Below are 26,529 nucleotides of genomic sequence, written 5' to 3'. Positions count from 1 at the left end.
TTTCAACATGGCCGATCTCAAGCTTCTGGGCTTCAGTGAGTCGTCTTCCCCATTCCCCAAACCCACAGCCCTCTGTGCCCCACTCTACCCCCCTTCCCCCTTTCTTCCTCTTTCTCCCTTCAGCCTTCATTAGACCCCTTAGCCCTGCCTTCCCCCCAAAGCTTCCTACTTTCATTTCTTTTGTTTTTTTCTTCTGTTTTTTTGCATTCTCATCTTTCATGACTGGGAGAGTTTCCTAAATGTTGGGTTTCAGGGGTGCCTGAGTGGCTCAGTTGGTTGAGCGTCTATGCCTTTAGCTCAGGTCATGATCCCAAGGTCCTGGAATCGAGCCCCATATTGGGCTCCCTGCTCAGCAGGAGCCTGCTTGTCCCTCTCCCTCTGCCCCTCCCCTCCACCCCTCTCATGCTGTCGGTCTGTCTCTCAAATAAATAAATAAATAAATAAAATCCTAAAAAAACTGATGAAAAGGGCAGCCCAGGTGGCTCAGCGTTTTAGCACTGCCTTCAACGCAGGGCGTGATCCTGGGGGCTTGGGATCGAGTCCTGTGTTGGGGCTCCCTGCATGGAGCCTGCTTCTCCCTCTGCCTGGGTCTCTGCCCTCTCTCTCTCTCTCTCTCTCTGTCTCTCATGAATAAATAAATAAAATCTTTAAAAAATATTGATGAAAAAATATTGGGTTTAAAAATAGTGAGTACTAGCCAAGGATTTAGTTTCTGCACTGCTAAATTATGTCAGAGCTGGATTTGTTGGGATCAGCAACCTTGCTGACTATCAAATAGCATAGTCTCCTGAGATTTTTCTGGAATTGTTTTTAAGAGCTTATAAATGTTGACATTCTGTTTGGTCCCTCATAACTAAAACCAATGCCAAGCTAACTAATTTAGCAAGTAGAGATTGAAAACAATACTCAAGCTGTAGTCCCAGGTAGTACATCTTAGGAATTAGCCTGAATACTGGATTTCCTGAGTATTGGATAAATCAAGTTTTTTTCTATTAAGATTTTAAGAAAAGATTTCATTTATTTATTTATTTTTTATGAGAGAGAGAGAGAGAGAGAGAAGCAGAGACATAGGCAGAGGGAGAAGCAGGCTCCATGCAGGGAGCCTGATGTGGGACTCAATCCCTGAATTCTGGGATCATGCCCTGAGCCAAAGGCAGATGCTCACCGCGGAGCCACCCAGGCATCCCTGGATAAGTCAAGTTTGATGGTGATAAAATTACTTTTTTATTGGCCTTGTATCTTCATATTTTTAAAGTAGTCCATGTTGGGGGTGCCTAGGTGGCTCAGTCAGTTAACTGTCTGCCTTTGGCTCAGGTCATGATCCCAGGGTCCTGGATGGAACCCCATATTGTAGGGCTCCCTGCTCAGGGGCATTCTACTTCTTCCTGTCCCCTTGCTACCCCCCCACCCCCACCTCTCATGCTTTCTCTCTAAGATAAATTTTAAAATATTTTTTTTAAAGATTATTTATTTGAGAGAGCAAGCATAAGGAAGGGGCATGTGGGGGTGGGGGCGGGTAAGAGGTGGGAGGAGGAGCAGAGGGAGAAAGAGAAGCAGATTCCCGCTGAGGCAGGGGGCCTGAAGCAGGGCTGGATCCCAGCACTCCACTCCAAGACCATGAACCTGAGCTGAAGGCAGACATTTAACCAACTGAGCCAGCCAGGCGCCCCTAATAAATAAAATCTTAAAAAAAAAAAAGTAGTCATGTTGGGGCTTAGTATTTTTTTTTTTAATTTTTTTTTTTAAGATTTTATTCACAAGAGACAGAGAGAGGAAGAGACATAGGCAGAAGCAGCTCCATGCAGGGAGCCTGATGTGGGATTCGATCCTGGATCCCAGGATCACGCCCTGAGCAAAGGCAGATGCTCAACCTCTGAGCCACTCAGGCATCCCTGGGGCTTAGTATTAAAGAGATCTTGGGGTCATGACTTCAAGTCCCATTTACCCAATAGAGATTACTTAAATATATAAATAAATCTTAAAAAAGGGAGAGAGATGAAGGAGGGTCAATCTACAGGTTGTTAGCATCTCATAAAGAAGTAGTTTCTCACCCATTATACTTCTGTTTTCTTATTAGCCCTTTGATTGTTTACCATGCAAGTGTGTGTGTATGTGTTTTATTTATATATAATCACGAGGTTTAGACATGAAGAAATTATATAACTTCTTTGTGTGGGTTTTATATACACTATAGCTGTGGATTCAAACTCTCAAACTTTGCAACCAATAACACTGGAGTTGAGAAGGCGGAAAATATCAAAAGGAAGTGAAGTCCCATTAAAACGTCCCCGGCTTGACAAAAATTCATGTGAGTTTCCAGTTTATGTATGTGTGGCTAGAACTTGATGTTGATTGAGTCAGCCTCCCCTGTATTCATGTTTCCTATTCCCTATATATAGGCTCTAATGTTTTTGATCACAGGAGCTAATGTATATGGTTTGGGTTGGATAAGAAGGAATTTTGCTTGAAGAAAAATAAATCCCAAGCACAAACTATATTAATGTTGCATTCAGTGGTGTCTCCTCATACTCATAAACTACATTTCCATTGGAAATTTAATGGCTTAGGAAGGGACAGATTTCATATGTGGAATGAAACTTTAGAAATGCTATTTATTGATAAAAAAATACTTTGGCTCCAAAAAACAGTGTGTGATAGTTCTAAGGCTTTATAAACCTTGTTGACTTTGGAGATTAGTACATAAACTTTTTTAAGTTGGGAAGCCCCAAAATAAAACTTAGTTGTCAAGATTGGAGCAATGACCTTAAAAGAGATATTCAGACCATGAATAAGGATGATTCTATCCTGGCCAGAGGGACTGCCTTTACTTAAAACTATAAATTAAAAGAAGATATTTCCTTTTACCACTGGTTTAATATTCTGGAAGTTTCTATAAAGCTCTTATGGAGGTAATCAGCCCAGAAATCTGGAATAGCAGAGTTATTTCTTCTTGGGTTTTTGACTATAACTCTCTTAATGGTTTATAGCCCAGGAAAAGTCAAAAACCTATTCGGAAAACACTGACAAAGACTTAACAAGGAGACGGTCCTCCAGGCTGTCCACTAATGGGACGCACGAGATCCTAGATCCTGACTTGGTTGTATCAGATTTGGTTGATACAGTTAATACTGACCCTTTGCAAAACACATCATCCAGTACCAAGGAATCTGAAGAAGGTGAGTCAGTTTGTCCTAGAATTGTCTTGCTAGCTTGTCTGTCTAGTGAGAACCAATCTAAATCATTGTATACTACCTTCCACAAGTTTTAGATGGTGTTGAAATTAAGTTTTTGAATGGGTTGCAGTATTTCTTATACTGTTCTTCATTGGTGATTCAATAGACAAACTTTCTGTACATGTTTGTGATTGCTTTTACTTGTATATGTCTGAATGTTGGGTTGGAGGTATAGTACTTAGAGTCCTCTGTGTTTCTGGTACCATCTCTCTCCAGTGCTTCTGCCTTTTTGTCAACACTTCCAGAAAATCCTCTATTTGCTTTGATCTCCTATTGGACTTTTTCTTTGAGATGCTCATAGCTCTGGCTATATGTGCTGGAACCTGTGAATGTATTCTTTTGTGCTGTGAGGTAAATGGCTTCCTCTAAAAAGTCTCTAGATATCTTAGTCTGCTGTAGAACTTTTGGTTGATTATATATATATGTTCCCTAGGCTTTCTTTTTTTCTTCTAGGTCAGTTGAAATCTCCTTTGGAAGCTGGCCAGGTCTCATCTGCATTGACTTGCCACTCCTTTGGTGATGGATTGGGGGCTGCAGGCTTGGAGTTGAACTGCAAGTCAATGGGAGAAAACAGTATGAAGACAGAACCGACTTCTCCTCTTGCTGAGTTACAAGAGATTTCTACTGTGGCAGGTTCCTATTTAGTGTTAACTTAATCCTCTTCTACATATACTTTGGCTTCTGCTTTGATTGTGAATTTAAAGAAATGGACTTTTTTAATGCTGTTTTTTTCTACCTTATAATTTTAATGCTATATCCTTTTCATTTCTGATATTGTTAGTGTTCCCTCTCTTTTGATAAGTATAGCTAGAGATTTATGAATTTGTTGATGGTTTCAAAGAACCAATGTTTTACCTTAATTTCAGTCTTTTAAAAATACTATTGATTTCTCTTTTTTTTATTTTTTATTTTTTTGGTTTTTTAAAAATTTCTGTTCTGATCTTATTTTTCTTCCTTTACATTTCCTAGAAACTTAGGTCATTGGTTTTAGATTTTCTTTTCCAGTATTAGCATTTAAAGTTAGAAATTTCTAATTAAGCACTGCTTTACCTACCTCCTACAAATTTTGATATGTTGTATTTTCATTTTCATTCAATTCAAGGTCTATTGTGATTTATTTGTTGATAATGGGTTACTTTGAAGTGTGTGGTTTCATTTCTAAGTATTGCAGTTTTTAAAGATACCTTATTACTGATTTGTAATGTAATTCCATTTTGGCCACAGAACTTACTTTGTAGGATTTCAGGCTTTTAAAATTTGTTGGGACTTATTTTATGGCTCAGCATATGATCTGTCTGGGTGAATGTTCCATATACACTTGAAAGAAAAAAATGTGTGTTCTGCTATTATGTATCTGTTCTATATATGTCAATTAGGTCAAGGTGATTGATATTTTTCTAACGTATATCTTCATTGATTTTGTTTTTGTTTTTGTTTTTTTTTTTTTAAATCTAATTCTATCAGTTACCAAGAGAGGGATGTTAAAATCCTCTAACCATGATTGTGGATTTATTTGTCTATTTCTCCAAAGAATTCTGTCAGTTTTGCTTCCATGTATTTTGAAGTTTTGTTATTAGGGGCATAGACATTTATCATCGTTGTGTCCTCTGGATGAATTGTCCCCTTTGTAATGTGAAATATGCTATCTTTGGTAATAGGCTTTGACTTGAAGTCTGCCTTATGTGATACTACTACGGGTACTTTTGCTATCTTTTGCTTTCTGTATGCATGGTGTACCTATTGCTGCCACTTTTCTTTCAACATAACTGTGTCTTTAAATTCAAGGTGTGTCCTTTGTAGATAGTATGTACCTAGTTGGATTTTTTTAAAAATTTTTATTTATTTATGATAGTCACACACAGAGAGAGAGAGAGAGGCAGAGACATAGGCAGAGGGAGAAGCAGGTTCCATGCACCGGGAGCCCTACGTGGGATTCGATCCCGGGTCCCCAGGATCGCGCCCTGGGCCAAAGGCAGGCGCCAGACCGCTGCGCCACCCAGGGATCCCGGATTTTGGTTTAATCTGCAATGTGTAGTTTGTTTACATTAAATGTAATTATTGATATTGCTGCTTTTAGATCTACCAATTTACTTTTTGTTTTCTGTTTACCCTGTGTCTTGTTCTTTTCCATCTTTCCTGTTTTTTTAGGTTAATTGATTTCTTTTTTAAATTTCATTTTAATTTATCTATTAGCTGTACTTCTTAGCATTTGTTTTAGAGGTTACTGTACGGATTATGATATATATCCTTACCTTTTCACAGTTTACTTTTTTTTTTTTTTAATTTTTATTTATTTGTGATAGTCACAGAGAGAGAGAGAGAATGAGGCAGAGACACAGGCAGAGGGAGAAGCAGGCTCCATGCACCAGGAGCCCGACGTGGGATTCGATCCCGGGTCTCCAGGATCGCGCCCTGGGCCAAAGGCAGGCGCCAAACCGCTGCGCCACCCAGGGATCCCCACAGTTTACTTTTAATATTGAACCACTTTATATAAAATGTGTAGCCCATTAATCCTTCCCTCTTTTATGTTCTACCTGTCTCATGATATATTTATATATGCTATAAACCCACAATACAGCCTAATACAGCCTAATTACAGCCTAATAATTTTTGCTCTTGATAATTGATGAGGAAGACAAAAGAGGCTTTTTTTTTTTTTTAAAGAGGCTTATGTATGTACATATTTACCATTTCCAGTTCTACATACCTTCCTGAAGATTTCTTTTCACCCTAAAAATTTTCCTGTAGTTTTTCTTATAGTGCAGGTTTCCTGGTGACAAATTCTCTGGTTTTTGTTTATCTGAACAACTTTATTTAACTTTCAATCTTTTTTTTTTTTTTTTTTTAACTTTCAATCTTTTTTTAAAAGATTTTATTTATTCATGAGAGACACAGAGAGAGAGGCAGAGACATAGGCAGAGAGAGAAGCAGGCTCTGTGCAGGGAGTCTGATGTGGGACTCGATCCTGGGACTCCAGGATCATGCCCTGGGCCAAAGGCAGGCACTCAAACGCTGAGCCACCCTGGTGTCCCTAACTTTCAATCTTGAAGGATTATTTCCACTGGGTATAGAATGTTGGGTTTACAGGTTTGCTTTGTTTTGTTTTTCTGCTTAAGTACTATAAAGATGTTGTTCATGGTCCTCTGGCCTCAGTTTCTGAAGGCAAGTTATTGATCATTCATATTGTTTCTCTGTAATGTGTTATCTTTTTGGTTGCTTTTAGAATTTTTCTCTTTATCATTGCTTTTTGGCAGTTTGTCTATGGTGTGTGTGTGTGTGTGTGTGTGTGTGTGTGTGTGTGTGTGTGTTAACCTGTTTGGGAGTCACTGAGCTTGAATTTGAAAATCAATGTTTTTCTTCAAATTTCAACCATTATTTCTGTGAATATTTTTTGTGTCTTATTCTTTTGTCTTCCTTTTTTGGTGATTTCACGTTAGAATTAGGTTAGCCTATTTATTTATTTATTGCTTAAGATTTTATTTATTTATTTATTTATTTATTTATTTATTTATTCATGAGAGACAGAGAGAGAGGCAGAGAAACACAGGCAGAGGGAGAAGCAGGCTCCCCATAGGAATCCCTATATGGGGGATCCCTGGGTGGCGCAGCGGTTTAGCGCCTGCCTTTGGCCCAGGGCGTGATCCTGGAGACCCAGGATCGAATCCCACGTCGGGCTCCCGGTGCATGGAGCCTGCTTCTCCCTCTGCCTATGTCTCTGCCTCTTTCTCTCTCTCTCTCTCTCTGACTATCATAAATTAAAAAAAAAAAAAAAAAAAAAAAGGAATCCCTATATGGGATTTGATCTCAGGATTCCCGGATCACACCCCAAGCTGAAGGCAGAAGCCCAACCGCTGAGCCCCCAGGCGTCCCTAGGTTAGCCCTTTTAATACTGGGCCACAGGTCACTAGGACTTGTTGACTTTTCTTTTTTACTTTTTCCCCCCTCTATTTCAGATTGAATAATGTCTATTTTCAAATTCTTTCTTTTCGCAATTCCAATCTGCTGTTAAGCTCATCTAGTGAATTTTTTATTTCTGATGTTTTTTAGTTCTAGAATTAATTCCCTTTTTTTCCTCTAGATTCTCTGGTGACACCTTGGAGTATGTATATTCATTATGAGCATAGTTTCAATAGTTGCTTTTAAGTCAGTGTCTACGAAATTCGACATCTATTATCTTGAAGTTAATCTCCACTGATGGAATTTTCTCTTGCCCACAGATCACATTTTCCTTTTTCTTCATATGTCTAATATTTTGGATTGCATCCCTCCTGCACATGATGTCTGATATGTTGTAGAGCTTGGATTGTATATGTTCCTCCAAAGAATGTTAATTTCTTTGTTCGCAAAGGCAATTAATTTGGCTGAACTCAGATTCCAGATTCATTCTCCTCTGCAGTAGGCAGCAGCTGAAACCTCTGCTCAGTTCTTTTAGCTTTTGCTGGGCCGCTTGAAACTGTACATTCAAATCAGCCAGAGATTTAGGCAGAGTTTATATGAAGAAGTTGAGGCCATCCTTTTGTGGCTGTCTTCTTTTTAGGACTTTCTCCCTCATTTTCTAGCTGTTGTAGTTGCACTGAACTACTCTCTTATTTCTTCAACCAGTAAGATTAAAGGTTTCTTGAGTTTTAGCTACCAGTGTCACTGACTATATAGCCTGCCTTTAGGTGAAAAGCTTTAAAATATGGGAAACTTACTTAGTACCCTTCTCTTATTCCAAATATCCGACTCTTGTTTCTGCTTGCTTTTTGTTGCTCTTTAGTGCCTTTTCATATTTGGTTTATAATTTTTTTCCAGCTTATAATGGTTGTATGCAAAAGGGATGTTCCAATGTGAACTTTTCTAACATGACTAAAAGAGAAAATGTTATGTACCAGACAGCTTAGGAATTTGTACACATTCATGACTACACAGAGGGATTTTTTTTTTCCTTTAAATAGTGATTGCTTATTGCATTAATAGCTACTTGGATGTAACATTTCTATAATATTATATTTGTGGTAAATGTTCAGAGTCCAGGATGGCGCTGAATATGAATAAATCTTGATCTTTGCCTTTTACAGTGAAGAATATCTAATCCACTTTTTTTGTGTGTATGTGTATTTATTTTATTTTCCTTCTTAAAAAGCAGTATGAAAGTAATAGATCTACTCATCATAAAGAATGTCAATATAAAGGTATTAGGAGTTAAAGTGAGAAGTGTCCTCTATCTTGCTCTTTCCCCTTGGGTAAACCTCTGTTACTGATTATTTTTCTCGATCCTTTTCTATATGTTTACATAGGTAGGGAAACAATTAAGATTTTTATTGTTTTTAAATGCAGTTGGATTAATTCTAGGCTTATTGTTCTCTGACTTAAGAGTCTTCTTGAGATCTATCTTTGTCAGTACACCTGTTTCATTCTTTTTAATGATTGAATGTTAGTGTCTTATAAGAATGTTCCATCATGTATTTAACCATTTCCCTTTTGATGGACATTTAGAGTGTTTTCTGAGCAGTCAGTATTTCAAACAATGATGCAGTGGTATTCCTTGAGCATATATTTTTGACCACTTGGTGAATAGCCCTTTGAGATAATTTTCTTTTAGTGTAATTGCTGGATTTGAAGGAATGCACTTTTTATTTTTATTATTATTATTTTATTTTTTTAAATGATTTTATTTATTTATTCATGAGAGACAGAGAGAGAGAGAGGCAGAGACATAGGCAGAGGGTTGATCCCGGAATTCTGGGATCAGGCCCTGAGCGAAAGGCAGATGCTCAACCACTGAGCTACCCAGGTGTCCCGGAATGCACATTTTAAATGGCATTAAACAAATTACCCTCCAAAAGACCATTCCACTTAATATTGTGACCAAAAGTATGGTAGAGCACATTTTTCCTTGTATCCTTGCTATCTACAGCTATCATTCATATTTTAAGTTATCTCAAAAAATGTTAACGTTTGGGCAGCCCGGGTGGGCTAAATAATTTTTAAATAAATTTGAAAAAAATGTTAATATTGGAAACAAGACTTCATTTTTTAAGTTATGTGGGGTTTTTATTTTTACTTATTTATTTATTTTAAAGATTATATTTATTTATTCATGAGAGACACAGAGAGAAAGCAGAGACATAGAGGGAGAAGCAGGCTCCGTGCAGAGCCCTGCATGGGACTCAATCTCTGAACTCTGGGATCACGCCCTGAGCCAAAGGCAGATGCTCAACTGCTAAGTCACCCAGGCGTCCCTATGTGGGTTTTTTTTTTTTTTCCTATGTGGGGTTTTTAAATGATATTGAGCAGTTTTTCATGTGTTTATAGAATATTTTTCATCTATTTTTCTTTGAATTTTCTTTGCTCACTTCCTGTAGGGTGGTTTTTACTATTGATTTGCCAGATTTTCTTTGTATACTATGGATACTGATCCTTTGTCTTTTATATACATTGTACTTTATTTTCTCTTGGTCTATCACTTGTCTTTTACTTTTATTTATTGTAATTTACAATACTGAAATTAAAAATTTTAAATCTAGGGACGTCTGGTTGGCTCAGCAGTTAAGCATCTGACTTTGGCCCAGGGCGTGATCCTGGAGTCCCAGGATGGAGTCCCACATCAGGCTCCTTGCATAGAGCCCACTTCTCTCTCTGCTTGTGTCTCTGCCTCTCTCTCTCTCTCTCTGTCTCTCATGAATAAATAAATAAATATTTAAAAAATTTTAAATCTACTTTATTTTCCTTCAGTATTTAGGCAATATAGTTATGATCATAATATACATCCAATCAATATTATTACATATATATTTTACCAAAGTAAAAAAATCACATTAATTATTATATAAGCCACCCTTTAAAATTTTTCATGAAATCCAAAATGTTTCTCACTGATAGCTCATACTCCTAAGTTCTTAATCAACATTCATCTTTAAAAATTTCTTATTTTGTAAAGTTTGACTTAGGGAGAAGGGAATTAAGTGTAGGTAAACTCTGGCATCTCCTAGGCCTGAGGCCTAAGGGCTTGCAGGGTAGCTGCCTTCTGGAGTAAGGCAGGCTTAACAAGAGGAAGACATCGCCTTTTGGAGAATTTAGCCAGAAATGAGCTCTGGAATCAAATCTCATGAGGTTCTATTGATGACATGGTTTTGGACGTGGGAAGTGTTCCCTTGGTAAATATAGGTGGTCTGTAAACTCCCTTTCCAATGTGTGGATGGAGAGTATTGGCTCTGTTATTCTCAAAGTAGAGCTTCTTATGTATGTATGTATGAGCCCAGAGGGAAAATGAAGCTTGAGATTTATGGGTTGCGCATTGTTCCCTGGAGAAGAATATGATGAGAAGTTCCTTTAGTGAGAGACTTGGGGAAATAGTAAAGGTTGAATGGAAATTGTTTTTCTGCAGTTAGGGCAGGAAAGGTGGGAAGAGATTTTGCTGACGTGGATATGAAAGCTTCGATTGCACATCTTTTTTTGCTCAGTTGGAACACCCTAAGAACCTGCTGAGTACCAGGCACTGTGCTAAAATAAGTAGTGTCACTGATACAAAATCATTAATACTTTGTGCCTGCCTGGAAGACCATCTTAAGAGACATGACATTTAAGCTGAATCTTGATGAATGAATAAGTACTATCCCATGAGTGATAGATGGGCGTTATGTATTTCCAGCAGAGGGAACAATATAAGCAAAGGTGTAGCACATTTCCTATTATGTTATTTCATTGGAGAGAAGGTAGTCAATTGAATATTTGATGAATTTGTATTTTGACACTGCATACTTATAACTTTAATTTTAGCTATCATGTAATCTGTACATTTATATCCTCATTTGTGTTGTACTAAATCTAAGTCTAATTTATATATTTAACAATGAATATAAGATTTGAAAATCTTTACTTCTAGAAGGGCAAATTCCAAATATTAGGAATAATTTAAATTATAAATAGAAAATTTTACTTTGTTAAAAAGTGAACGACATTTAAATAGTTTTGTTTTTAACAGGACCATTTATAAGACTGACAACATAATGAGTGTATGTCATCAGAATTGCATACTTCTATTTGGATAATTTCAACTTGGGAGGGATGGATTATTTTAAGCCTCTTGTTAAGCCTGCCTTAGTCCAGTTTGGGACTTGGACTTATGACCCTGAGATCAAGAGTCAGACGTCTAACTGACTGAGTCACCCAGATGCTCCAGGGGGATTCTTGACCACACCCATGTGGTTAACATTAATGCTATAGGAGAGCAGCAAATCTTCACTCCTGGCTCCTCCATGGCGCCTTAGGTTGGTCTTTTGTCCCACTGGGTCCAGAGTGTTATGCCTCAGTCTTGCGGGCCCTTTTTGGGTGTAAACGATCTCCCTTTTCTTTCTCTCTCTTTCTTTTCTCTCTCTTTCTTTTCTTTTCTTTTCTTTTCTTTTCTTTTCTTTTCTTTTTTCTTTTCTTTTCTTTTCTTTTCTTTTCTTTCTTTTCTTCTTTTCTTTTCTTTCTTTTCTTTTCTTTTCTTTTCTTTTCTTCTTTTTCCTTCCTTCCTTCCTTCCTTCCTTCCTTCCTTCCTTCCTTCCTTCCTTCCTTCCTTTCTTCTTTCTTTTTTATGATTTTACTTATTTGCTTGACAGAGAGAGAGCACAAGCACAAACAGGGGGAGTAGCAGAGGGAGAGGGAGAAGCAGGCTCCCCACCAAGCAGGGAGCCCAATGTGGGGCTTGATCCCAGGACCTTGGGATCATGACCTGAGCCAAAGACAGATGCTTAACCCACTGAGCCACCCAGGCACCCCTGATCTACCTTTTCTTGCTGAGCCTTCTGTCAGGGGGAGGGCTCTTCTCCTCCCAACTTACTTTTCTGTCAGAGAAAAGTAATGGAGAAATGGACTTGATGTACAAATGAGGTGGAATTTAATCTCAGAACTTGACTGTTTTGATGTGGAGAGCTCTAGATGACAGCCATGTCCTTATATTTCAGCAGAATAAGCTCTTAAATTATATTGTCACAAGGGTGGTATTATGTTAGACATCCCTTGAAATTGATCATGAACTGTTGTTCCTACATCACTGTAAAATAGGCTATACACATGAGAGAAGTGAGGAGACTAGGCTAGAGGCTAAATCCAGTGCTTCTTTTGAATTTTACATATTTTGTGGAGTTATGAGTTCTTTCCAAAACACACACACACATACAGTTTCTATCGTGTCAGTTAATTTAGATGTTTTTCTGGTTTGTGGAGAGGACAGAAATAAGGTAAAGGGAGGGTAGGAGACATGAGCTTTGGGAAGGGATGATGGTAAGATTTCATGTCTTCTTTTGCTTCTTCAGGTTACACACAGGATTTTGTGAGGAATAATTTTGAAACCACTGCAACTAACTAAAGCACTGACCCATTTTTCTAAGCGAGTTTATAGCAATGGTAGAAGTCAAATAACCTTGAATTTGAGCTAGGAAGAGTAAGTGCTATAAGCTATTTGCTTTGAAAACTTAGAAACCAGAGGAGAATATAGTTGAAATTCTTCTACTTGGGTAGGCATTTGTTGAGCAATTCTTCTACTTGGTAGGCATTTGTTGTAAAATAAAATTATTAGAGTGGATGCCTTTAGAAGTTCAGAGATTTCAGATTATTCTCTAAATCTGGGCCCAACCTTGGCTAGTCACAGATTACCAGAGCTTTATGAAAATGGGCTGTAGTCCATTCGTTTGTTTTAGTCGACAAATATTTAGTGCCATTTAAGTGCCAGACTATTCTAACCATGGTTTAGATTCAAATTGTGGTTTAGATTCTAACCCACAGTCTTGATATGTTGTCAGTTATAAAATGACCAGGAAGTTATTTGTCACTAAAGTATTGAATGTTTACGAATGCTTTGCTTGTGAGTTAACCAGGCATGTTTTAGAGTAATGCCTATAATAGTTTTTGTAAATGATTTATTTTAAAATTAATCAGATCCTCTTTAATGTAATGCCTACAGTAGTTTAGCTTTCATGCACTTGTGTTCTCCATGTCATCTTGAGTAGGAGAGTCCTAGGGTTATAGCCATTGTAGTCTGGGAAATTATAAGTGTCTATGGTTTGCCATCAGGCATTTATGTACTGGTAGAGAATTGCTTGAGAATTCATTGTTCTAGGGCTAGAAAAATGAGATGTCTGGTCAGTGTTCTAGGTCTTTCTGTCTAGGGGAAGTGATAAGACTGCAGGTGCCTGTAATATAAGAGTAATAAATACTTAAAATTATGGGGTAGAATACTGGTGATAATAGCATATGCTTGCCACATGAAAGTTGAACTCAGGACTCACTTCTTGAGCCCTTACTATATGCCCAGGAGCTCTGTACTCTGTTGAGTATACAGAGATGAATGGGGCACTCTTGTTCTTAGTGTTCATTAAATGCTATTTGAATCTGACTCTGGGAGAGAGGTGATGTTTAGGTTGGTGGTTTGGAGGCAGGGGTAGAGGAAGGTGGTACTTTCACAGGGCCTTGAAGGATGAGTAGCAATTTGGCATTTAGAGATGGAAGCAGAGCAGCGTCAACTGCATAATCATAGAGTCTTTTCTGAGACTGTTAGGTGTGCTTTCTGACTTAATTGCAGGCTTTCTGTACGGTTAAGGCTGAGCAGATAAGTTACTGCCAAACTAAGGTCAGTTGCTTTAAAGAGTTGATGAGACTAGTGACAATGCCTCATTCTCAGATAGGAAGGATAGCCCTGAAGTGTTCATCTGGATCTCTCTGTTGGTAAGGTTGCTTTCCTCCTACTTAGTTATTATTCTTAGGCCTTAAGGTATTTTAAAGTATTTTTTTCTGAATTATTTGAAAATAAATTACAGACTTCTACTTCAAAATATTTTGGTGTATATTTATTTCTTATATTACCATAATATAATTATCAAAATCAGGACCTTATTCAAGCTTGAGCAGAGATTTTGTTGGTACCTTTTACTTTATTTATGGAAGTGATCTTGTCTTTTCAGTATACTCTTTTTTGATAACTTGCTTTTTTATGTTCATGAATTTGAAAAGAAGTCCAGAGAAGTACAAGAATAATAAAACCAACATTCATGTCTCCAAAAGCCCAGAACTGTTGATATTTGTTCATGCATGCAACAGGTCCTTACAGTAGCCTGCAGTGACCCTGCTTCTTCTGGCCACCTGTTATCTCTCCTCACTCTCTCCTTCTGCTGATTCTGTTCCAGCCTCATGGCTTCCTTGCTATCCTGCAGACACAGCAGGTGTGCTCTTATCTGTGGGCTTGTCTTTGTCACACTTTTACTGAATACCTTTTACACCTGACCAGAGCAAATAGATCCATTGGAAGACTTGTTTCATCAGTTCAGTAGTGGGTAATATTGAATTAATTTGGTCTTTCATTCAATTACTTCAAGTAAATCAAGTCAATTACTCGACCATTTCTTATGTACCAAAACTTTTAATTTTATTTTTTAAAAGATTCTATTTATTCATTCATGAGAGACACAGAGAAAGTGGCAGAGACAGGCAGAGGGAGAAGCAGGCTCCTCGCAGGAAGCCCTATGTGGGACTTGATCCCAGGATTCTGGGATCATGCTCTGAGCCTAAGGCAGACGCTTAATCGCTGAGCCACCCAGGTGTGCCTGTACCAAAATTTTGATGGGGAGAAAGGAAAGCTGGAAAAGGTTAAGAACAGACAGAAAGTTGAATAACCGATCACTTTCACCTCAGGAAGACACTTACTTGTAAGAATGGACTGTCCTTGGAGCACCTGGGTGGCTCAGTGGTTGAGCATCTGCCTTTGGCTCAGGTTGTGATCCCAGGGTCCTGGAATCGAGTCCCACATTGGGCTCTCTGTGGGGAGCCTGCTTCTCCCTCTGCCTATGAATCTGCCTCTCTTTTGTGTCTCTCATGAATAAATAAATAAAATCTTTAAAAAAATGGACTATCCTGGATACTTCAGTTGATAGATGGTGAATTGCATTATGGATTGATTGTTCAGCTTAAATATTTCTAGAGCTGCCATAATGTTGAACAGCTCTTCAAAATTTCAAGTAAGTCCTGTTTTTTGATGCAGTGATTCTTTTTCTAAGATTCCTGTTGGATATGGGAATGAAAACTATCAACATGTATGATCAAATAATCTGCTTTGAAAATTAGTGTGAAAAGATATTTTAACTATGTTTTCTAAAAAATTTTAAATTAAATCACTTCAATTACTCATAAATTTTTTTCATGGAAAAACATAACATAGCAGGAAGTCGTCCCAGACTGTATGATTTAGTATGATCATCATTTTTGAATAATAAGGAGACAACAGGGATCCCTGGGTGGCGCAGCGGTTTGGCGCCTGCCTTTGGCCCGGGGCGTGATCCTGGAGACCCGGGATCGAATCCCACATCGGGCTCCCGGTGCATGGAGCCTGCTTCTCCCTCTGCCTGTGTCTCTGCCTCTCTGTCTCTCTCTGTGTGACTATCATGAATAAATAAATAAAATCTTTAAAAATAAATAAATAAATAAGGAGACAACAGTGAAGGGGGTTTTCCTTAATGTTTGGTTTTTAAAATGAAATAAGATTTCTTACAATCTGAGCACTAAGGTATACTAATTCTTTATGAGTATTAGTTCTTTTTTTTTTTTTAAGATTTATTTATTTCAGTGAGTGGGTAGGGCGAGGGACAGAGGAAGAGAAAGAACTCTGAAGCAGACTCCCTGCTGAGTGTGGGGCCCACTTTGGAGCTCTATCCCAGGACCCTAAGATGATGACCGGAGCTGAAATCAAGGGTGGGCCACTTAACTGACTGAGCCAGCCAGGCACACCAGTGAGCATTAGTTCTTGATGAATTTTTGAACTCTGAATTAAGTCAGTTGGGACCTTCCTTTCTTCCTCCCTCCCTCCCTCCCTCTCTTTCTCTCTCTCTCTTTCTGATTTTACTTATTTATTTGAGACCGAGAGAGAGAGCATGAGTGGGGGAGGGACAGAGGAAGAGAGAGAAAGCAGACTCCCTGGTGAGCAGGGAACCTGTTGTGGGCCTCAGTCCCATGACCCCAGGATCATGACCTGAGCCAAAGACATGCTCAACTGACTGAACTACACAGGTGCCCTGGGACCTCAACTTAGTTCCTTATTTGTGTGTCAGAGAGAGGGCACACAAGGAGGGGGAGTGGCAGAGGGTGAAACAGGCTCCCTGCTGAGCAAGGAGTCCCAGGCATTCCTGGGACCTTTATTTGAAGAATTATTTTATAGGGGTACCTGGCTGGCTCAGTTGATAGAGCATGTGACTCTTGGTCTCAGGGTTCTAAGTTTGAGCCCCATGTTGGGTATAGAGATTTCTTAAAAAGTCTTAAAAAATTATTTTATAAAGAATCATTTTGCTGATTTTTTCCCCCTCATAAATTTCAAAACCACTACATGCCATGAAAAATTAAAACCAGGGGATCCCTTGATGGCTCAGCAGTTTAGTGCCTGCCTTTGGCCCAGTACATGATCCTGGAGTCCTGGGATCAAGTCCCATGTCAGACTCCCTGCGTGGAGCCTGCTTCTCTCTTTCTGTCTGTGTTTCTGCCTCTCTCTGTATGTCTATCATGAATAAATAAATAAAATCTTAAAAAAAAATTAAAACCAAGTAAGTAAAAAGTGAAACGTCTTCCTTTATATAGATAATATTCTCACTCTCAAGGGAGCCATGGTACAATTTGTTTTATGGCCTTACGTCCTTCCAGGCATAGTTCTGGTGCATATACAAACATACATATGCAGGTAAAGCTTTTAAAAAACACAGTAGTGGGATCATTTATGGTATTTTTCCGTGTTAGTTCATATCTCCTTTCACAATTACATATAATTTATTGTATGGGTATTCTATAATTTTTTAACTATATCCTGAAATTCAGACTTATTTCTAATTTTTCAATATTCTGTTTTATAGGCAAAGAGCCTAATATTTGGCAAGGAGGACTTAGCCATAGTTGTACACTTCCTACTGGCTGGTGATACTGGGTCTGTTACTCCCGTCTACCAACCTAGTGCCTAAAGCCATCTGATGAGATGCCGGGTGCTATATAAATTTAGGCATAAACACAGTCCCTGTCTTTAGAGAAATTGCACAGCATGTGATACAACATTCCCTCAACCCTCAAGGGTACTTGTTAAAGCAGTGTGTATACTCTGAGTAAGAGGCTTAGTAGAGTGGCCAGGTTTGAAGAGGAATGCGTGGTACAAGTGATGTCAGTACTCCAGACAGGGTGGTGCCTTTGGAATTATTTAATTTGAGGGAGGAAGATGTGTTGATCTAGAAACAGAATGATGTTGGAGCATGGGCTTAGTGGTGAGTACAGGATGATCTAGAAAGATGGCTGGGAGAGATTGTTTTGTTGAGGATTCATTCACCAGGAATGTATTATGTAAGTAAGCAGGAAGGAGGGTGGTATCATCATCAGAAACATCCCTGGAGGCCAGGATGCTGTTGCATTAGTCATTATTTGGTGATTGCTGTGCTGAGCTGGTGCCAGTCTTGGAATTTCTAACCTGGGATGGAGTCACAATCTAGGAAATCTGTGTGAAGGAAGCTTTTGATTGGCAGGGGAGGGGAAGCCAGGGAAGGCAGAACATACCTAGTCTAGAGCAGAAGAGAAGTGTTAGCCATCCAAACACAGCTCTGACATTTGGGGCAGCTTTGCCATCTTGTGGGTTAAATGCTCAGTGATTTTTTTTTGTGAGGACAGTACAGAGGTTTGCATCTTCCTCCCTCTTAGCTGTCTTGTGACCTCAGAGTAATTTTCCTGCACATATTTTTTCTGCATATATTAAAAAATTATTTTAATTAAATAAACTCTACCCCCAAGGTAGGGCTCAAACTCACAATTCTCAAGATCAAGAGTCGCATGCCCTACTTTCTAAGGCAGCCAAGGTATCCCTCTGCATGTATTTTTAATAAGTTTTAAGACTGAAATAATTTCAGACTTTTAAAAAGTTGGAAAAGTAGTACAAAGAATTCCTGTATATCTTCAGCCAGATTCTTCCACTAGTTTGCACTTTGCCATGTTTGCTTTATTTATTATATTTTTAAAATATTTTCTGTTTATATCTGAGAGACACAGAGAGAGGCAGAGGCAGAGGGAGAAGCAGTCTCCCCACGGGGAGCCTAATGTGGAACTCAATCCCAGGACCCTGGGATCACAACATGAGCAAAAAGTAGATGCCCAACCTCTGAACTACCGAGGCGCCCCTGCCATGTTTGGTTCATTGTTCTTTTTTTTTTTTTTTTTAAAGATTTTTTTTTTTAAAGTAGGCTCCACACTGGGCAAAGCTTGAACTCACAACCATGAGATCAAGACCTAAGCTGAGATTAAAAGATGGTAGTTTAACCAGCTGAGCTACCCAGGTGCCCCCCCCCCCCCCCCGCTTTTTAGGTAATCTCTACACCCAATGTGGGACTTGAACTCAGAACTCCGAGATTCAGTCGTATGCTCTACTAAGCCAGCCTTTTAAAAAAGTATTATTTCTGAATTGTTTGGTATCAGTTGTAGAACTTTACCCAGAGATATTTCAGTGCTTATTTCCTAAAAACAAGGACATTCTCTTACATTACTACAATATGATTATCAAAATCAGGACCTTATTCAGATTTCCTCAGTAGTTCTAATAATATCCATTATAGCAAAAGTTGGAAAAACATTTTTTCCTGGTCAGGATCCAATCCAGGATTACATATTGGATTTCATTGTTTGTTTCTTTAGTCTCCTTTCATCTGAAATAATTCTTTAGTCTTTGTTTTTTATGACCTTGACATTTCTGAAGGATATGGTGTCCCTCAGTTTGGTATCTTCTGATGTATCCTCATGATTAGATTTAGGTTATTAACTTCTAGTGGAAATACCATGTAAGCAGGATGTTCTTTTTAAGTGCATTCTATCAGGAGGCATGTGATATCTGTTTGTCCCATTTATTGGTGATGTTAACTTTGATTACTTACCTAAGATAGTATCTGTTCTATTGTAAAGCTATTATTTTTCCCTTTATAGTTAATAAATTTCTTGTGAGAGGATACTTTGAGGCTCTGTAGATATATTGTTTTTCCATGAAACATTTACCTACTACTTCAGCATCCGTTGGTATTTCCTGTACAGAACAGTTTTTACTCTGATGGCTGCCAAATAGTGCTTTCTAACTTTAATAATTTCTCTTAACATTTTATTAGTTTGTATTCTGTTATAAGGAAGAGCTCTCCCTTCTTTCTTTATTTGTATCCACATGGATTCATGGATTCTGTCTTTGTTCTATGGGTTATAATCTGTGTCTGTCATGTTTTTTCTTTTTTAAAGATTTGGGGCGGGGGGGAGAGAGAGCGCGCGCGCATGAGCAGCTGGAGAGGCAGAGGGAGAGAGAGGATATCAAGTAGATACCCTGTTGAGCATATAGCCCATTTTGGGTCTGGCTCTCACAACCCTGAGATCATGACCTCAGCCGAAATCAAGAGTTGGATGTTAATTGACTGAGCTACCCATGTGCCCCATATGTCTGTCATTATTTATTTTAATACCCACATTGTCCCAGATTTGGTCAGCAGGAGCCTTTCAAACTGGTTCCTGTATCTTTTTCATTCTGCAAGCACTTCTTTATTATTTTTTAAAGATTTTATTTTATTTACTTATTTTTTTAAAGATTTTTAAAATTTATTTTTAAAAGATTTTACTTATTCATTTGAGAGAGGGAGTACATGCATGAACTCGGGGTGGGCAGAGGGAGAGGAGAAGCAGACTCCCCATTGAGCAGAGAGCCCAACTCAGGGCTGTATCCAAGGACATAGGGATCATGACCTGAGCTGAAGGCAGATGCTTAATGAACTGAGCCACCCAGGTGCCCCTAAGGATTTTATTGTCCTTTTTTAAATTTCATTTTTTTTAATTTAAAATTTTTTTAATTTCTTTTTTTGAGAGAGAGAAAGCATGAGCAGGGGCAAGGGCAGAGAGAAAAGCAGGCTCTCAGCTGAGCAGGGAGCCGGATTTAGGGCTTGATCTCAGGATCCTGGGAAGGCAGATTCTTAAGTGGCTTAGCCACCCAGGTGCCTCCTGATTTCTCTCTCTCTCTCTCTCTTTCCTTCCTTCCTTCCTTCCTTCCTTCCTTCCTTCCTTCCTTCCTTCCTTCCTTCCTTTCTTTTCTTTCACTTTCTCTCTCTTTCTCTCTCTCTTTCTCTTTCTCTCTTTTCTTTCTTTTCTTCCTTCCTTCCTTCCTTCCTTCCTTCTTTTCTTTTCTCTTTTCTTTCTCTTCTCTTCTCTTCTTCTTTCCTCTTTTCTTTTCTTTTCTTTTTTTCTTTCTTTTCTTCTTTCTTTTCTCAGAGAGGCAGAGACATTGGGGATCCCAATGCGGGACTCGATTCCCGGAGCCTGGGATCTCGCCCTGATCTTGCCTGGATCTGGCCCTGATCGGAAGGCAGACACTCAACCACTGAGCCATCCAGGTGTGTCTCCCCCCGCCCCGCCCCCCCCCATTTCTTTTAAATGGAAAATTGTATTTAGAAACCACAATCTGAATGTGAGATATGCTGCTGCTTCTGAGGTATACAGAGAAAATGTAGAAGTTCCTCTTTACTCCCTCCGTTCCTAGTCCACGCCCATTTCCAGAAATAACCACTACCAACATCTTAATTTCTGTCCCCTGGTTTCTTCTCTTTTCATCTAAAAAGATAAATATTTATTTAAGTAATCTCTGCACCCATTGTGGGGCTCGAACTCACTACTCTCAGATCAAGAGTTACATGCTCCTCTGACCAAGCCAGCCAGGCATCCCGTTTCCTATGCATTTTTATAATATCTTTTTTTTCCTCACCTGTTACCATACATGGGTTCATATACTATGGTATGGACTGGGTAACTTTCTGTATGGATATCTTAAGATTATCCATATCAGTAAGCATAGAGCTACTTCATTCTTTTAAATAGCTGATTAGAATTATATAATGCAGACTTCTCATAATTTATATAACTGTTCCTCTACTTAAGGACATATTTAAGGATATTTTGCTTTTATTTGATGCATTTGACTGGACTTGCTGTGAATATTTAAATCTATTCATGTTTGATTGATTGCCTTCTATTGCTTCAGAGCTGATAAAATTATTTCTTCACACACCTGAAAAATGTTCTACCCATTATGTCAAAAAAGTATTAAACTGCTGGTATCACATGATGTCTTTGCTGACGGGAATACCAACTGTATTAGGAGGTGGTGCTGCTGAGGGTACATACATAAGACAGTGAGAAGTGGCCCTTATCTTCTGGCTGGAAAAGTCGCAAATAACAGGCTCCAGGAACAGATCCGAAGTGCTTAAGATGGGGTGCATCAGTCATTTATGCCAGGAGTTGATGGCATATGGTCCCTAAGAGCCAGTGCCATTTTGACAACTTCCTAGATGTTGAGTAAGCTGAGTCTGGATAGAAGTGAACACTGGCCAAACCATGGTGGAATGGCAATGAGAGGGCAAAGCCTGAGTGGAGGTGTGAACTATGAGACCGTGAAGCAGTTGGCTGGACAGCTGCTGAGGCCTCATTGTGGGTTGATGGGAGGTGAGTTTGGAAAGCAAGGTGGTACTTAAATTGACATGAGCTTGGAATGCTAGGGTATGGTCAGTGAGAATAAATATCACCGTCATAATCCTCTGTGAGGTTTGAGGTTCTGGCAATGGGTATTTTAAAAAAGGGTTAAATAGGATTTTATTTCTAAGCCACATTTCAGGAAAACATCCTTTAAAAAACTTCTTTTAGTATAAAATTAATGTATGTTTATCATAAAAGTATAAAACATTATCCAAATAGAAAATGAGAGGGTTCTGATCCTGCTCTATATTATCTACTGCTATGTAACAATTTTACCACAAACATGGTGACTTAAAACAACACATTTATTTTTTTATAGTTTCTGTGGATAAGGAATCCAGGCAGAGTAGTCTGCAAGACTGTAGTCAAAGAGTTGACCAGGGTTGTGTTCTCATTTGAAAACTCTGCTGGGGAAGGATTTGCTTCCAGGCTCACATGGTTATTGGCAACATTCAGTTTCTTGCAGGCTGTCAGACTCAGAGCCACAGTTCTTGCTGGCACTTTCAGTTACTTGTCCTTTTGTCTCCTAGTAACTGCTCCTACGTTGACAAAAGATGGTAGTGTCCCATAGTGGAAGATGTATATAACTGGGTGGTGCCATCAGTGACATATAATACAGTTAACTCCCATTGGGAAATACACACCTGTGTGAGACCTGGGATCTACACAGACTGTGTGTGGCTCAGTGGGCCTTATGGGCAGCCAATGGCTCTCCTAGTCCTTTACCGTGCTTCTAGCACCATGTTTCTTTCACCACAGGAACACTGTTCTGGGGAGTAGTATAATACAGAAATATAAAAGCATTGTGTTCTTTCTGTTGTGACGTTAATATGACTATTATACCTAATTAGATAATAAAGCGCAAAAGAGTAGAAAACACTTGTTTTTCTTTTTACTTGAAGTCTCATAACCAAAGGGTTGCCGTTATTTATACTATTATATTGTGTATATTTTTCTTATAATATTTTGTTTTGATCGTAGTATTTCTCTTGTGGGTTTTCTTTGGCATAGTTATGCTATGCATATTCTTTTTTTTTCTTTTTAAAGATTTATTTATTTATTCATTCAGAGAGAGCAAAGAGAGAGGCAGAGACACAGGCAGAGGGAGAAGCAGGCTCCATGCAGGAAGCCCGATGTGAACTCGATCCTGGGTCTCCAGGATCACACCCCGGGCTGCAGGTGGCGCTAAACCGCTGCGCCACCAGGGCTGCCCTATGCATATTCTTTTTAAAAATTATTTGAAAATGTAAAATATTTTGCTGGTTGCATCTTTTTATTGTTCCTGTTGTGCTTTTATTACCAAACTTGAGTGTGTGACTAATAAAGTTGGGCAATTAGATGTTAAAATTTTTCAGGTTGTGCCACTGATACACTGACCTCTGGCTGGGATTATGCGTACCTTTGATTTTTTTAAACAAACAACTATGAGGTTGGTGACAACCATCATGACAACTAATGTTCAAGTAACTAACTCTAGTTAATAATGGCTTTTCTCTTCTGTTACCTCAAGGAAACATGTAGGAGCCTTGTGAAATAAGTATTTTCCCTCCCATTTGGTGAGGAAACCATCTTGGAGAGCCCACTTCTCTTGTTTAATGTTGTTCACCAAGATAAGTATCATAGGAAAAATAAAGAATGGGGCATGTTCCCCATTTCAACATTTTAGAATAAAGAATGAGCAGAGCCAATTGTAGTACAGATAGAAAGGGATAGATACTATGAGATTTATTTTACATGAAATACTTAATGGGAATTCAGAGAAGGCAGGATAGATCATTTTCTGCTGAGAGGCCAAGGCAAAAACGTTATGCAAGTAGGTGGCATTTGAAGGATGTGCAGGGCTTGGTTTGCAAGTGCAAAAGGTAGGCTAAACAGAGGGAACAATGTGACCTACACTGGCCAAACTGGCAGCTTTCATTGTGCAGATAGGCTTGTCTTGGCTGTCATATGCAAAGACTAAGTTAAAATTACCAAGTCTGGAAAATACCGTTTTTATATCTCTTTAAATTAGTTGGGTTCAAAAATTGTACAGTTTGCAAGGTCTTCATGAAAAAGGAAATGATTACTTAAATCTTGGGATGTTTATCTTTTTTGCTGTTGTTTCATTTTAACATGTCCCAAATATTTTGTTATCATTAAAAAGTTAACATAAACATTATATAATTACTATATAATATTTTTATCTATTTTTTGATTTGTGGATCCAAAATTAGAGTTAATTATGTAATTTATCAGATTTTGTCAAAGGCTATTATCTGTAACTGATTTATACTCTATTTGCTGCTTGTCTCACCCCGATGTTTGTGTTGTTTTTCCCAACAGTGCAGGGTAGATTATGGACAGGCTTATAATTGGAATGGTTTGTATATCAATAATTTATACTCACTGAGTTGAGTTTATGAAGGAATTTTACATATCAAACTTCTGTAGTTGAATATAATTCTCAAATCTTTCTTTTAATATTTACTCCTTTAGGCAACAGCTAGCGACTGATTTTGTCTCATTGATGTTGCCGTTTTGAAAAGAGCTCTTGGTTTGGTCAGGGGCTTTGTGACAGTGATACCTGGCAGTATGTTCTCTCCTGGGGAGTTTCTTTACTTGAGCTGCTGTGATTCTAGGACTACCTCTTAAAGGCAGTTTGGCCCACCTGAGTGCCATGCTTGCTTACCTTTGGAAGTCCAGCTGTTCCTACCTTCTGCTTAGCTGTGCGGAACCAAGGGTTTTCCTTTGAGGGGAAGAGTTTCTGTTCTGCCACCCTAAACTTACTTCCTTTAGAGAAGCTTACTGGATTGGTAGACTGTCTGTCTTCATCCGTTCAGGCTACTATAACAGTATCTATAGACTGGATGGCTTAGGAACAAGACATTTGTTTCTCACAGTTCTGGAGCCTGGGAAGTCCAAGATCAAGGCACCAGCAGATTCATTGTCTAGGAAGAGCCTGCTTCCTAGTTAGTAAAAAGCAGTCTTCTCACTGTGTAGTCGTGTAGCAGAAGGGGCAAGAGAACTCTCTGGGGTCTCTTTAATAAGGGCCCTAGTCCCATTCATGTGGGCTCTGCCTTCATGACCTATTCACCTCCCAAAGGCACCACCTCCAAATACTGTCACATTGGGGGTTAGGTTTTAATATCATAATTTTTGGGATCTATAGCACTATGAGACCATGTGAATCTTTATTTTAGCAGTTAGTTTGAGCACATCTTTTTTGGAATCTCTGTCTGAACTAGAAGGAAATAGATGCATGAGTATATTGGGAATCTGCATAGATGAATTGAATTGGCTCAGGCAGTTCTATCCAGAGAGTGTAGATTAATTGGTGTCAGCCTGAAGGCTATCCAAAGGCTGTCCTCAGGTCTGTCCCACGAGATCTTTATCAACAACTTAGATAAAGACTCAAATATATAGAATTACAGAATCAAGGTTTATAAACTTCTTGGACTAAAATAATCTGATGGAGTTTGTTAGGGATAAATGTGTAACTTCCAACATGTAGTTTTACAAAACTATTTGAGGATAATGGAAACACACTTTAATTCATGTTTTAAAAAGGCAAACAACACAAAGTTCCGGATTTTGGTGGACTAAGCTGGTACTTTCCAGCACCATGTAATGTGATTATTAAAAAAATAAAAACAAATCTATAAAACTCTTTGGCTGCATTAGTAAAAGTACCATGTTCTGAAAGGTGGGGGTAATAATTCTATTGAGTAGCCATATTAGGAACCTTCTGGTTGGTTTGGATTTCACATTTTTAGAAGGATGTAGAAAAACAGAATGCTTACAGAGTGATATGTTTCCCAGCCAGAGCTTATGAGGGCTGGTTGGAGGAATTTGACTGTGGTTGATAATTATAATGGCTGTCTCCAGCTACATTCCATAAATGATGTAAGCCTGTTTATCAAGATGTATTTAATACTTTAAATGACCTTCTTTATGCCAAGCACCTATGTTATAGCCTTCCCTCAACTCTTTAAAATAGGTGGTATTTATTCTTTTTTTTTTTTTTTAGATGAGAAACCAAATGAGAATAGTTTAGAAAATGTGCACAACTTATTTATACAGCTAATGAAAAGTAAAGCTGGGATTTAAAAACAAGCTGATTCCATTATACCATATTGCCTCTAGCATGAGCACAGAGTGGCTGAAGGTGGTGGAGACTTCTGTTGTTCTGCTTATGAGCAGGTTAATTCCTTAACAGCTGTTCATAAGTCCCATTTATTTAGAAGTCCAAAATTATACTATATAGTAGTAAGAACCAGTATTTATTGAGTGCTTAGTATGTGCCAGACACTTTTCTAGGATCTTTGCATGTACTAATTTAATTCTCACAACTTTGTGAAGTAGTTACCACTAATCTCTCCACCCTGCACATGAAGAAGCTGAGGCAGGAGGAGTAAGTAAAGGAGTCAGGATTTGAACCAGGCCAGCCAGCTGCAGAGCCCACACTTTTTAACCATCGTTCTGTCTTTGCCTTATGCAGATGATCAGTTGTGTATACACAAAGGTGCAGAGTTTTTGAATAGAGAGAATGGTAATTCTTCATGGAATTGGTTCAAAGTTCTCATTTTCAGCTCTTAGATTTTTTTTTAATTCAAAGATGCTCGCATTTTGGCAGTCTTCTTTGCCATTATAAATAAATATATCACAATAAACCAGGGCTACGAACACAAGCCGAAGGATACATGAATTTACTGTGGCTGAACTTGACTGCTGTAGTTCTCAGGTGGTGGCAGGAGGTGTTGATGCTCTCCTACTTGGACTTTAGCTTTGTTCATATGATGGT

At 38.6% G+C, this 26,529-nt stretch overlaps 1 protein-coding gene across 1 annotated transcript in view; it reads left to right on the top strand.

The window, feature by feature from the left end:
* Positions 1 to 7: 7 nt before the first annotated feature.
* The window catches only part of LOC119879180 (PHD finger protein 20-like), a gene marked incomplete at its 3' end in the record, with an annotated part of 41,783 nt that continues 15,261 nt past the window's right edge, over positions 8 to 26,529 (top strand). Inside the window, exons 1-4 of the mRNA XM_038589590.1 lie at positions 8 to 35; positions 2,189 to 2,308; positions 2,988 to 3,176; positions 3,687 to 3,866. Of these exons, the coding sequence (XP_038445518.1) occupies positions 8 to 35; positions 2,189 to 2,308; positions 2,988 to 3,176; positions 3,687 to 3,866 (517 nt within the window). The remainder of the gene's footprint in view (positions 36 to 2,188; positions 2,309 to 2,987; positions 3,177 to 3,686; positions 3,867 to 26,529) is intronic.

This window comes from Canis lupus, unplaced genomic scaffold (genome assembly GCF_011100685.1).
Source record: "Canis lupus familiaris isolate Mischka breed German Shepherd unplaced genomic scaffold, alternate assembly UU_Cfam_GSD_1.0 chrUn_S363H523, whole genome shotgun sequence".
Lineage (NCBI taxonomy): Eukaryota > Metazoa > Chordata > Mammalia > Carnivora > Canidae > Canis > Canis lupus.
Note: the sequence above shows the minus strand (reverse complement) of the source record. Positions and strands in the feature narration are given on the sequence as shown.